Here is a 13,558-nt window from a genome sequence, read left to right as displayed (position 1 = left end):
GGAGTGAACCAAAAATGAAGTTTTTTGTCCTTAGACTGATTTTGGCAGCGCTGCCTAAGGAAATGAATTTGCCTTGGTTATGGGATAAAAACAAATTTATGATCTTTGGGATGACCTGCACTGAGGCATCAAACGTATGAAATTTCTACATGCCTGTTTTGTTAAATTATATATACTTATACAGTTTTGAGTATTAGAATGTTTTTGTGTTTTATGTATTATATTTTCTTGTAGTAATTGTGTAATCAGGGTACTCTAGCTGTCCACAAATGCCTGATTCAAAGAGACACAGGCCATCCTGGGAACTAGGCCACCTTGTGTGGTTTACACTACTGGGGCTTATACATACTGTACAATCAAGCAAACAAGCACCCACTACACCCCATCTGACCCTTGGGACCCAGTTCTTCATAATCTCTAGTTCTTAATTGTTGCCTGTATTTGAAACATACTATCATTGAGACGCTTTTGTGCTCAGTGTAAAGCGTTAATAGAAGCCCTGTTCAATTATTTTCTTGTATATGTGAGTATTTTTGTTTGCGTGAGGGCATGTCTGCATTAAATGAATGGTGCAGAGAGAAGAAAGGGGGCAGGCACAAATCCTTCAGCAGATTTCATGTCTCCTGTTGCTATGGCAAAGCATGAGCTAGAAGGGCATAAAGCCATAGGAGCAAAGCAGAGGAAATGCTTGCGTATGATTCAGGGAGAGTGGAAATGATGATAACACCATTACCTTACTGAGGTTAATAATAATTGATAATTAATAATAATAATAATTTAAAATATTGCCATTTTTTAAGTTTATTTTATTTATTTATTTTTGATGCTGCATGTGTATGGAAATGTGTTTTTTTTTTTTTTTTTTTTTTTTTTTTGGGGGTTTATTCATATATGGGGAAGGCAACTCTTGTTTGACAGCTGCCTCCTCAGTGATTGTTGAGCTGTTCAGTCAGTTCTATTTTGTGTTTATACATGAGTGTATAGATGTGGCTCAGTCTCATGTGATTGTTGTGGTTTAGGACAACTCTAATGTCTCCTTCAACTTAGAAAACTGCAAACAAACCAGCCAGAGAGGTGGGTTATTATGTATATTTATACTTCCGTAGTTTTGGAGACCATATTACCACAAATGCTATTCTGGTAAAGTGTCAGAAGTGAACATGATTTACAGTAGAATCCTGTTTATGGTCATTACGGTCAGAATCCCATTGTAACTGTATGTCGTTTTGACTGAGATACACATATTAAAGCACCTGTATCATTATCAGTAGTCATGTATTAGCAGGAAAAGGTATGCATCAAAGGTTGTAAGGTCTGGTGAGATGAGGGCAGGGATGTTGTGGAAAGGTGGAGGCTGGTTTGTGTGGGGGTTTGAGGCCTTGCAGACTGAAGCTTTTGACAGACTTTCATGTTCAGCATCTCAACAGGGAGTCATGAGGCAGCATGTGCCACCCATCATCAGGTTTTGTGACAGAGAAAAAAAAAGGATGCCTGAATTACTTCTAAGGGGCGGTGAAGGGTTCGGCGAGTAGTGAGGACATTGAAAGGAAGAGAAATGGCAGGGGAGGGAAAGAACGATACAGGTGGAGAAAAATATAATAAAATTTTTCTTTTTTTATTTATTTTTTTCTGTGGTGGAATATGTACAGATGGTATTTCATTACATGATACAGTATTTAATGCCAGTACATTTTAAAACAAATTGTTTTCATTCTTAGTGTTTTTGGCCACACTTTATTTTGACTAACTCTTAACTATAAATTTAGTCTCAATAAACTACTAGTTTGCTGTTTATTAATAGTTATTAAGGTAGTTTTTAAGTTTAGGTATGGGGTAGATTAAGGGATCTACACTGAACAAAATTATAAACGCAACATTTTAGTTTTTCATGAGCTGAGCTCAAATATCTAAGACTTTTTCTATGTACACAAAAGGCCTATATCTCTCAAATATTGTTCACAAATCTGTGTTAGCGAGCACTTCTCCTTTGCCGAGATAATCCATCCACCTGACAGGTGTGGCATATCAAGATGCTGATTAGACAGCATGATTGATAGACAGATTTTTGAACAATATTTGAGAGAAATAGGCCTTTTGTGTACATAGAAAAAGTCTTAGTTCTTTGAGGTCAGCTCATGAAAAATGGGGGCAAAAACAAAAGTGTTGCGTTTATAATTTTTTTCAGTGTAAAATATGACCATGCAGAGCAAGTCATTAATATGTGCTTTATAAGTACTAATAAACAGCCAATATGTTTGTAAAATGATTGCTAGTTAAATTGCTTGCTAGATAAATTGGTCCTTAAAATGAAGTGAAACTTTTTCATTTTTTATTTTTCATTTATTTGGACAAAGTAGTTTAAAAAGTTTAATATCATCAGATACTTGCCAAAATATGAAAACAATTATCAGTTAATATGTATCCGCCAGAATTTTTATATTTAATTTAATACCACTAATTTCAACTTGATCTCATGAGAAAACTATTTTAAGTTTTGGCGAATATGGCAAATCTGTATGAATTTCTACAAAAATATATAAATAAATAAAATAAAATGTACGATTTCAACATGAACGATGACAACAAAAAAGAATGAAGGCCCAACTCTAAACCAAAACCTCAAGCAGATTGTAAAAAAAAAAAGTACAACTAAAATAAAAAAAAAAATTAATTACAAGTTGCCATAAGAATGTGCAGACTCTTTTGTTATTTTTTATTTATTGATTTTTTTTATTTATTTATTGATTTATTTTCATTCATTAAAGTATCTAATTATATCTAGTGAAAATGCCAACGGACAAAAATTGTAAAAATGTCATTTGATTTCAACATCATTTAAAGAAGGCTGCTGTAGTAATAGATGATTCTTGGAGAGCAGCGCAGTGTCCTGGCATGGCGGCATCTGTCCCGTCACTCTGCAGACTGATTGATTTTTGCACCACTCACTGGCCTGTCTGTCCTGAGACCTGCACTGCTCTACATTTATCACCCACCATCTGTTGCCCTGGAAACAGCAGAGAGGCTGGACAGTAGAAATTGACTAACTGCCCATACAGTTAGTGAAAACACTCATAATTCATTTCTTACGTGAACATTAGCAGAGCCATTTCTGTTTTCATTCCTTTACTGTATATGGTTCAGTACATCTACTGCTTTATATTTCCTATTCTGTGCCACTGGTGCTCAACTGCTTCTGATGACCTACTGTAGGTTTTACATTGAACATCAAGTGGTGAACCATTGCAGTACAAATACTGTTTATTGTACAAAGAAAAATGCCATACACAATCATTAATGTCACATAAGCTAAATGTTGTTATGTGAATTGTTTTATGGTGTATGAGGGCATAGTCAGTGTTGGCCTGATTTTGCTATCTTAGAGCTACCAAGTGACAGAAGAATTTGCATTGGAATGGCCTCACAGCAACCTTGAAATCAGCAACAAAAGATACCGGAAGGTTTATATATATAAATATATATATATATATATTTATATAATTAAAAACTATATGCTAAAGGGAAATAAATATACAGTGGGTACGGAAAGTATTCAGACCCCCTTAAATTTTTCACTCTGTTATATTGCAGCCGTTTGCTAAAATCGTTTAAGTTCATTTTTTTTTCCTCATTAATGTACACACAGCACCCCATATTGACAGAAAAACACAGAATTGTTGACATTTTTGCACATTTCTTAAAAAAGAAAAACTGAAATATCACATGGTCCTAAGTATTCAGACCCTTTGCTCAGTCTTTAGTAGAAGCACCCTTTTGATCTAATACAGCCATGAGGCTTTTTGGGAAAGATGCAACAAGTTTTTCACACCTGAATTTGGGGATCCTCTGCCATTCTTCCTTGCAGATCCTCTCCAGTTCTGTCAGGTTGGATGGTAAACGTTGGTGGACAGCCATTTTCAGGTCTCTCTAGAGATGCTTAATTGGGTTTAAGTCAGGGCTCTGGCTGGGCCATTCAAGAACAGTCACGGAGTTGTTGTGAAGCTACTCCTTCGTTATTTTAGCTGTGTGCTTAGGGTCATTGTCTTGTTGGAAGGTGAACCTTCGGCCCAGTCTGAGGTCCTGAGCACTCTGGAGAAGGATTTCGTCCAGGATATCCCTCGATTGCAACCAGTTGTCCTGTCCCTGCAGCTGAAAAACACCCCCATAGCATGATGCTGCAACCACCATGCTTCACTGTTGGGACTGTATTGGACAGGTGATGAGCAGTGCCTGGTTTTCTCCACACATACCGCTTAGAATTAAGGCCAAAAAGTTCTATCTTGGTCTCATCAGACCAGAGAAACTTATTTCTCACCATCTTAGAGTCCTTCAGGTGTTTTTTCATGTGTCTTGCACTGAGGAGAGGCTTCCGTCAGGCCACTCTGCCATAAAGCCCCCGACTGATGGAGGGCTGCAGTGATGGTTGACTTTCTACAACTTTCTCCCATCTCCCGACTGCATCTCTGGAGCTCAGCCACAGTGATCTTTGGGTTCTTCTTTACCTCTCTCACCAAGTCTCTTCTTCCCCGATAGCTAAGTTTGGCCAGACGGTCAGCTCTAGGAAGGGTTCTGGTCGTCTCAAACATCTTCCATTTAAGGATTATGGAGGTCACTGTGCTCTTAGGAACCTTAAATGCAGCAGATTTTTTTTTGTAACCTTGGCCAGATCTGTGCCTTGCCACAATTCTGTCTCTGAGCTCTTCAGGCAGTTCCTTTGACCTCATGATTCTCATTTGCTCTGACACGCACTGTGAGCTGTAAGGTCTTATATAGACAGGTGTGTGGCTTTCCTAATCAAGTCCAATCAGTATAATCAAACACAGTTGGACTCAAATGAAGGTGTAGAACCATCTCAAGGATGATCAGAAGAAATGGACAGCACCTGAGTTAAATATATGAGTGTCACAGCAAAGGGTCTGAATACTTAGGACCATGTGATATTTCAGTTTTCTTTTTTAATAAATCTGCAAAAATGTCAACAATTCTGTGTTTTTCTGTCAATATGGGGTGCTGTGTGTACATTAATGAGGAAAAAAATGAACTTAAATTATTTTAGCAAATGGCTACAATATAACAAAGAGTGAAAAAATTAAGGGGGTCTGAATACTTTCCGTACCCACTGTATATCCATATATACTATTTTAAATTACAGTATATATGGATATACATTTATTTGCCTTTAGCGTTGTTTCAATTAAGAAGCATGTTCCATTGTTGCCTTTACACTAAACGTTGATTATTGTGTGTGTTCATGGTTGTCATCTTCAGATTTGGTTTGTTTACCATGAGACAGCAAGTCAAGATTAACGATGATAGCTTGAGTTGAGTAAATGCACCTGTACATCAGCTATTTGTGAAACCTCAGCTCAACATTATAGACCTGCCACTGTCTCTCTCTCTCTCTTTCTCTTGTGTAAGTGCTCTGTATGTCTTTCTGCTGGTTGTCAGCCAAGTAAATGGCCTTGTTTATCCAGTTACTCTATTCAATTAACTTCAGAAGCCACAGAAGGAATTCCCAACAGACTGATCTCATCCATTTTTGTCTCAGATGGAAAATGATCATACAGTACATGCCGACACAGAAACACACACACAGTTATTATCAGGTCTTGGTGTGAACATCTGTTGGTGTATATGGAGTGCACAACCGGTGATTTATTATGTCAATATTTATTATTATGCATGATGATAGGGATGTATTGGTATTGGTATCAGCCATGATTTTAGTAGGTCAGTTATTTTTCAAGTTATGTCCATAAACCAATAAATTCACAATATTCAAATTCTCTACAATTTTGTCTGAATAAATTAAAAATAAAACACACACACACACACACACACACACACACACACACACACACCCACACACACACACACACACACACACACACACACACACACACACACACACACAAACCTGAGATCAGTCATTTATTAATTTTGAGATTTGTTAAAAGATTAAACAATGTTATTAAATTATTAGTGTTTTTAAGGATAAAATGAGCCTTAAATGTAAAAAAAATAGGGGAAATGAGTGTGAACACTAAAACAATACTGGAACAATATACTCTACCACTCAGAAGTTTAGGGTCATTGTCATGTGATCCTTCAGAAATCATTTTGATATGCTGATCTGCTGCTCAAGAAACATTTCTTATTATCAATGTTAAAAACAGTTATGCTGCTTAATTTATTTTGAATAGGGGCCTAGTTATTTTATTTTTATTTCTTTATTTTTTATAGCATGATTTTCTGTCACTTTTAATTAATTTAATGCATTCTTGCTGAGTATTAGTTTCTTTAAAAAAAAAAAATCTTATTGACCCCAAACATTTGAATGGTAGTGTATATACAATTTTGACAGATACCAATAAACAACAACAACAACAACAATATAGTAGTGTAATAATGTAAAGTAACATCGACAGATAACCTAGTGGTCTTGATGTATTATGGATACCTAGTAATGAGACTTTAAATTTATATTAATTTGATATTTTCATTGTATTGATGATGTCTTTGCGAAAATCTCAACCTTTGTTTGGGCACTGAGAAATTGTTTAGACAAATACAGACATTCATGAGGAAAATGGAAAATTCATTCACTCTTTTGCATCATTTCATGTGTTTGTGCTCTTTCCACTCATCTTTTCTCAGAATGGTCATTTTCACATTGTGGTGACTAAATGTCATGGGAAAAAAAATCAATATGTGGGGGCTAGTGTGGCAGTGCGGGTCTAGGCGATGAGGCCAACAGTAAACACAGGCTGCTGTAACAGATGGAGGCGACAGCACTCTGAATACTCCCACTCTGTACAGATTACTGTGGTGACAGCAGTACACCGCTTCAGTGCACACGCTGGGCTGGACATTCACAAGTGGCCATCAAACACATTTCAATCTGATATTTTCTCTGAAATGGTTTCCGACAGACACACAACGGGAAAACTGAGTACCGGTACATGTAACGTTAGCCAGATGTTCGCGATTAAATGGAAGTAGTGACAGATCTTTTCTTCCATATTTTGATGTACATTCAATTGAAATAGATTAATGAAAAAAAAAGATGTAGGAAGACCTGGTTCTATTTATTGGTTGTTAATTGGCTGTAGGCAGATCTCAATGTACGCTTGCAGACGATTGTGAAAATGGTGAAGTTTATTTGGACTAAATGATTGGAGAAGTCCAACATCTGTGTGGCATTTTCACCTGGTGGATTGAGTAAGGACATTTTGAAAAAGAATTACAAGTTGAAAAAAAAGGGGGTTTTCTCACTAAAGGATGTCTCAATTCAGAAGCAATTAAAAATGTGTGAAGAACACCTCACTTGCTCCTTTTCTGTTCTCACTCTTTCTCTTTCCAAGTTTTTGTCTTTAGTAATTTTCTTGCACTATTATAAGGTACAGTGGCACTTTGATATTAGACACTGTATCATCTTACTCTGCTCTGTGTCTTTGTGGGATGGATGGATTAATGAATGGTTGCTGGGTAGAACAGGAGGCATGAGGCAGGAATGTGTTAATTATGAATGGAGCTTCTCTCGTGGCTTACTGGAGTCTCATTGGAGAAACACTGTGTTTGTATGCATGTGCGCACTTCTGAGTGTGTGTGTGTGTGTGTGTTGGCATGCAAGCATGTTTAACTCATTGCGCTTAGAGCAGCCATGCAGAAAATCCGTGTTAGTGAACACATTACTGTTATCGCAAAATGGCAATGGATAATAGACACAAGAGTCAAAGGCATGTCAATGATATATGTTTGTTCTATATATGTAGCCTACTATATGCATCTATATATTTGATTAATGGTTTTTGGTCTTTTGGTTTTAACAGTTACAATTATATGCACTTTAACAGAATTAATTTGTGTATATACAATATATTGTGATTGTATGCAAATCATTCATTGCTAACTAGCTAACAATGCTAAAGCTGCGAAAGAAAAATCACAAATGAGATCTCTTAAATCTCAGTTGTTCCCTATAGACAGCAATGAGATTAAATGGAGAAGAAATTAAGAGTTCAGATTCAAAAATATACGGGCTGAAGGGATTATTAATGATAAATACCAGTAAGATATAAGTCTATATCATTTTCCATACATGGTAAAAAATAGTTTGGTCTTCAACCCAATGTTTTTGAGGGTGAGGGTTGAATTTTTTTAGGGTCTGTGCCTCTTTGACATGGGCCTAGACCAACTCTGTAAGACTTTAGTTTGCCAGAAAATTTTCACAGTCATATGAGATACACAGTGATTTTAAATGGTAAATAATCATTTGTTTTTTTATATTGAAGGTCATGGTTACAGTTAAATCTAAAGAGCTGCTGCGGTTACACTTACAGACTTCTCAGTTCAAGAGTTCAGTTCAGTTTGACATGTAAACACTTCAGTGAAATAATAGCTGTCCAGGCCACCTTCTTTGGAAGAAAGCACACTGCCTCTTATAAATACTGGGGTCAGGATTTTCCAAACGTTTTTTTCCAACCTGCTACTAAAAATAGCCTTATTTACACTGTGGCTACAGGTTACACGCACACTTTAGGGAGTCTTTTAAATTAAACCACTTTATTTGAACTGCAGCAAGTACAAATTACTGATCCATGTTAATAATAAATATTTGAATGACTTGAGGTTGTACACTAGATGGTCTTTAAAATACTAGTGATAAAAGTGCAGCTTACAACATTCTGGAGTTCAGCGGTTGTTTTTACCATGCTGGTTTTGGCCATTGAAGTGTTTCCTGTGTGTAATTTCAGTGATGTTCTAACAGTTTTTTCACCATTTATGTCTCCTGTAGGTGCCACCAGAGACATCGGATCAGCTCTGACCCGCATGTGTATGAGGCATCGCAGCATTGAGGCTAAACTACGCCATTTTACAAAGTACGACCATACTTCTCCTGTCATCTACTTCCTGTGTGTCATAGTTTAGAAGCCTATGTACTGTACAGAGCACAAACAAGAGCCAAACATTATTGCTATGAATTTGATACAGAACTTGTATATTAAACTACAACAGTGGTGTGTCTATTATGCAGCATTGTTACATGTCTCTCTGGAATGCTTGATTCTGATTGGTTGATTTTGGCATTCTGTGGTCACTTTTCTTTTTTATTTGTTTGACACTGAGCTCTGGCATGTGCACAAATGTAAACATCACAACACACTACAGTCAGAGACTCACTCTCAAAGTCTGATGGCACTGGCAAGACAAGAGAACACGACAATACACACACTGTTCACACTTTATTAAAGGACATCTGCTGACAATTCCCTTCGACAGTCTAACGAATGGATGCCTCAGACTCTAAGCCACACTGTAAACCAAAGCCTTCATTTCTCATGCTCTGATGCCCCACAGGGTTGATGATATTTCCTTGTGAATGTTCATATTGCTCTGTGATTGAATGAGAACCTCTGACTCAGCTGTGAACGGTTGAGAACATGATCCTCTCTTCATTGCTCTCAGTGCTTTGATGGAGAGCCTGATCACTCCTCTACAGGACCGTATTGAAGACTGGAAGAAGACTGCCAATCAACTGGACAAGGACCATGCCAAAGGTGACTAAGCACTTTTTTGTCCATATACACACTGTCAATCCTTACAAAGTAGACAGCATACAAATTTTCAGTTACTTTTTTTATAGTATATGTAATTACAAGTGTGCTTACCCAAGAAAGCACTGGTTAGTATACAGTAGCTACATGGGTTATGGTTAGGTTTAGTGGGTTATTATCTAGATTGCAATTGCTATAATAAGTACATAGTACATACACACGGAACAGGACTAAAAAAAAAGTGATACCATATTTTCACACATTTCGTTTTTTTACAGAGTACAAACGGTCTCGTCATGAAATAAAGAAGAAATCTTCAGACACCATGAAATTACAGAAGAAAGCCAGGAAAGGTAACACCTTTTTCATAATATTATTAAGACATGCTAAGCATGACAACAAATTTGGGCAATTTATTCTGCGAAATAAGATCACAAGCAACACATATACTAGCATACAAGTGTTTTAATGTCAGTGAAAGTAATGGATCAATATTACATAACACTGCACTATTACAAAGCAGAAATGTGTTGGGGATAAGTCAAGGACATTTCCTCAAGGTCAAAACTGGCTTTTTTATTTGTCGTTCAGAACAATCTGCTGGTCGTATGCCAGCAGTGCTGAATGCGTTTTAGTGGCCCTTATGGTTTGCAATGGATGGTTGAATCTCGGAAGTGTTGTTAAAGCTGCATAGACTGAAATTACTGATCCCTTCAAATGAGGCAAACAATCCTCTGCAATGTAAGCAACCCCCTCTGCTGGCTGAAGCGCGGAAGTGCAACTCTCACCTCATTTGCTAAGCAGTTCTGTTTATATCCCAGCAGCCAATAATTTCTGCTTTTGAAGATAGGATGACAATCCTTTGTGTTACTAGGAAGACTCCATTTTTAAAGGAAAAGCTGCCTATTTATTTTGTTAAGTCAGGCATCTCATTCCTTCTAAGACCATTCAGTTTGAGACGATTACCTATTTTATTTAATTTTGGGTCCATTGTGCATTAAATTGTACATTTTTTGGCTGCTTTTTAAATTTGATTTTGTTCAGATTTGCTGTGGTGGTTTGGCTTTTCTGAAACAATTTAGCCATGAAATGAGCTGAATTGTTTTCTAATACTAACCCTAACACAGTGCTCTCCCTCCTCTGTTTCTCTGTATCTCTCTGTTCTTTACTCTCTCTTGGATTCCCCCCACACATTGCATTCTCTCTCTTTTTCATCTGTTCTCCCTCTATAGAGCTACAGGGTAAGTATGTTTTTTTTTTTTTCACGCCAATCAGTGGCTCACTTAGATTCTTCTCCCTCGTCACTCTGCATGGCCCTTTAACCCGGCCTCAACTCGAAAAAGACCCAAACATGTCTGCAGACAGTTCTGTGGTCATCAGATTTAACCCCCACATGACATTTTAGCTTGACAGCTTGCAACGAGTGATTCAAGATCACAGCCTTTCTCTTTTCTCCCATTATAACACCTGAGGGTTTGCTTTGTGCATGATTTTGCCGATGCGGTCCCTGCATGCATGCTGCTTGTATTCCTGGAAGCAGTTCTACTGTGGATAGCTGACTTCCTCAGCAAAGGTCACGACCATCTCTAACAATCTAGTCTGCATGAGTTAACCTTTTAACTTCCTCTGGGAGGTTCCATGTGTTTCATTAAGAGTAGAAGATGTTCGACCGCAGAGTTCAGAGTCGTCTGTCTACGTTTGTTGTGTAGCTGCTAGTCGGAGTAGGATAGTTCGTTTTGTTCCGTGTTCACATTATGTCCGTATTGTTGGACCATCTGTTTTGTCTCATTCTTTGGCCATTTTTTTTTAAATTCTTAATTAATACCTCTGCCTTTTTCTCCTTCTTTTCTGTTATGCCCTCTGTCGCCTCCTGTAGGCCGGGGGGACCTTCAACCACAGCTGGACAGTGCAATGCAGGATGTGAATGACATGTATCTGCTGATGGAGGAGACAGAGAAGCAGGCGGTGCGGCGTGCTCTAGTGGAGGAGAGAGGACGCTTTTGTACCTTCATCAGCTTCCTGCAGCCTGTAGTGGTACAGCTCACCTCATTCAACATCACTTATGTGAACTGTACAGCTGCTCAGACCTTAAACATTACTCTGTAACAAGGACACCAGTTAAAGTGTAACTGAAGTCTCTTATGCCCGGCAAGGCTGCATTTATTTGATGCAGCAAAAACAGCAACATTGTGAAATATTATTAAAATGTAAAATAACTGTTTGTATTTTTGTTAATATATTTTGTTTAATAATAACAGTTTATTCAAACAGTCATTACTCCAGTAACATAAACCTTATTTTTTAATGCTCAAGAAACATTTCTTCTTGTCATGTGTGTATATGAGCAATATCACTCGAGTACGAGAGCGTCACCGGCTCTATATTCAGCATGGCTGTGATTAGGCGGCCTCACGCTGGAGGCTGATATTGAGCCGGTATCGCTCTCATACTCGAATGATATTGTGTTTATACAACAGTTTGATGGCACAAGTGAGTAAATACATAAGAAAAACAACAACGGAGTGTCTTTAAAAACCCTCTTGTGCAAAAATACTTCCTTCCGCCACAGATTCCGTTTGACAGTTTAACAGCTGAGTTCAAGCCTCTGTTACTAATTCAAAAACATCACTTTAGAACTAGTAACGAAGGAATGTTGAGTTGTTTCATTAAAAACTTATGGTATTACTGTATTAAAAGCTCACTGTATTATGTAGAGTATTATGAGAGAGAGAAGACTTTACTGCTGACACATGAAACAGTCTCTTGTCGCCATCTAATGCAGAACAACACAAATCACCCTCACAAGCACATACACACACACTGTTTCCCAATATTAAATACTACAATGAATATAAAATAGTATTTATTGAATAATAAACAACAAGAACAGCCATCATAAAAGTTGCTAGAAAATTCAGTCAAAAGTACAAAGGCAGCTCTGTAATATATAGCATTAAAGGGGAAATGTTTCATCAAAGTTTTGTTTGTCATACTGCATATGGTAGTGGTAATAAGGAACCTGTCTTTAGAGTTAAAGCAAAATGCTCTTAGAATGTGTTATTGTCTGTCATTTAAATGGCTTTATGTGATGTTAAAATCTGATCTATGAACTTGTGGTTTTGACCTTGTGTGTTATTAGAATGGAGAGATTGCCATGTTGGGAGAGATCACACATCTCCAGGCCATTATTGATGACCTCACTGTGTTAACCTCAGACCCCCACAAACTGCCCCCAGCCAGCGAGCAGGTGCACATGCTTCTTATGTACTCCAGTCACCATGTAGCATGAACAGTACAGTGCTTTACAGAAAAAAGCCCATTAACACTAAGACTGCCTTTCTCTGTCTCTTTCATTCAGGTGATAAAAGACCTTAAGGGGTCAGATTACTCTTGGTCCTACCAGACTCCCCCCTCCTCTCCCAGCAGCTCCGGCTCCAGGAAAAGCAGCATGTGCAGGTGAGAGCGAGAGTGATAAAGAAATAGAGACATTATGCAGCCAGTAATGTTAGCACAGTTATTAAATCATTATTTCTAGTTATTAGCCTTTTTTTTCTGCTGAATAGATTTGTTGCTTGGGCTGTGTACTGTTGATTGGCTTTTCTTCATTGTAATTGCTTTGAACATTACTGTTTGTTAGAAAATGACAATACAATTTAGTACAAAATATAAATTGCCAAATGGCAGCTTGTACTTGTAACTAACTGCCCTGTTGGAAAATAAAGCTTATGCTGTGTCTTGGGACATGGTAGCTAGTATTTTATTGGTTTAAGCTGATCTGAGACTGTAGACTATCTCTGGTCAGAAAACAAACCAGTTGATCATACCATGTTAAATGGATAGTTTGATCCATTACTCACCCTCATGTCATTTTAAACCTATTAGTCTTTCATTCATCTCAATTCAAGCCTTTTTGAAGTGTTAAAGTTTTGGTGGAATGGACTTCAAAAGAGACAGAAATCTTATGGGTTTGGAATGACATGAGTGAGTTAATGATGATAGATTTG

At 37.4% G+C, this 13,558-nt stretch overlaps 1 protein-coding gene across 7 annotated transcripts in view; it reads left to right on the top strand.

Moving 5' to 3' along the window:
• The window catches only part of mtss2 (MTSS I-BAR domain containing 2), a 78,970-nt gene that overhangs the window by 53,918 nt on the left and 11,494 nt on the right, over positions 1 to 13,558 (top strand). For 4 of the 7 annotated variants that reach the window (XM_042760629.1, XM_042760626.1, XM_042760630.1 and 1 more), the window contains exons 4-10: positions 8,795 to 8,879; positions 9,466 to 9,557; positions 9,833 to 9,907; positions 10,787 to 10,795; positions 11,431 to 11,588; positions 12,694 to 12,801; positions 12,913 to 13,010. In XM_042760629.1, coding sequence (XP_042616563.1) covers positions 8,795 to 8,879; positions 9,466 to 9,557; positions 9,833 to 9,907; positions 10,787 to 10,795; positions 11,431 to 11,588; positions 12,694 to 12,801; positions 12,913 to 13,010 — 625 coding nt within the window. The remainder of the gene's footprint in view (positions 1 to 8,794; positions 8,880 to 9,465; positions 9,558 to 9,832; positions 9,908 to 10,786; positions 10,796 to 11,430; positions 11,589 to 12,693; positions 12,802 to 12,912; positions 13,011 to 13,558) is intronic. The other 3 variants (XM_042760628.1, XM_042760631.1, XM_042760633.1) reach the window with 1 other exon arrangement.

Source organism: Cyprinus carpio, chromosome A7 (assembly GCF_018340385.1).
Source record: "Cyprinus carpio isolate SPL01 chromosome A7, ASM1834038v1, whole genome shotgun sequence".
In the NCBI taxonomy this organism is placed as follows: Eukaryota; Metazoa; Chordata; class Actinopteri; order Cypriniformes; family Cyprinidae; genus Cyprinus; species Cyprinus carpio.
The sequence above is the reverse complement of the archived record's forward strand: the minus strand, read 5'-3'. Positions and strand labels throughout refer to the sequence as shown.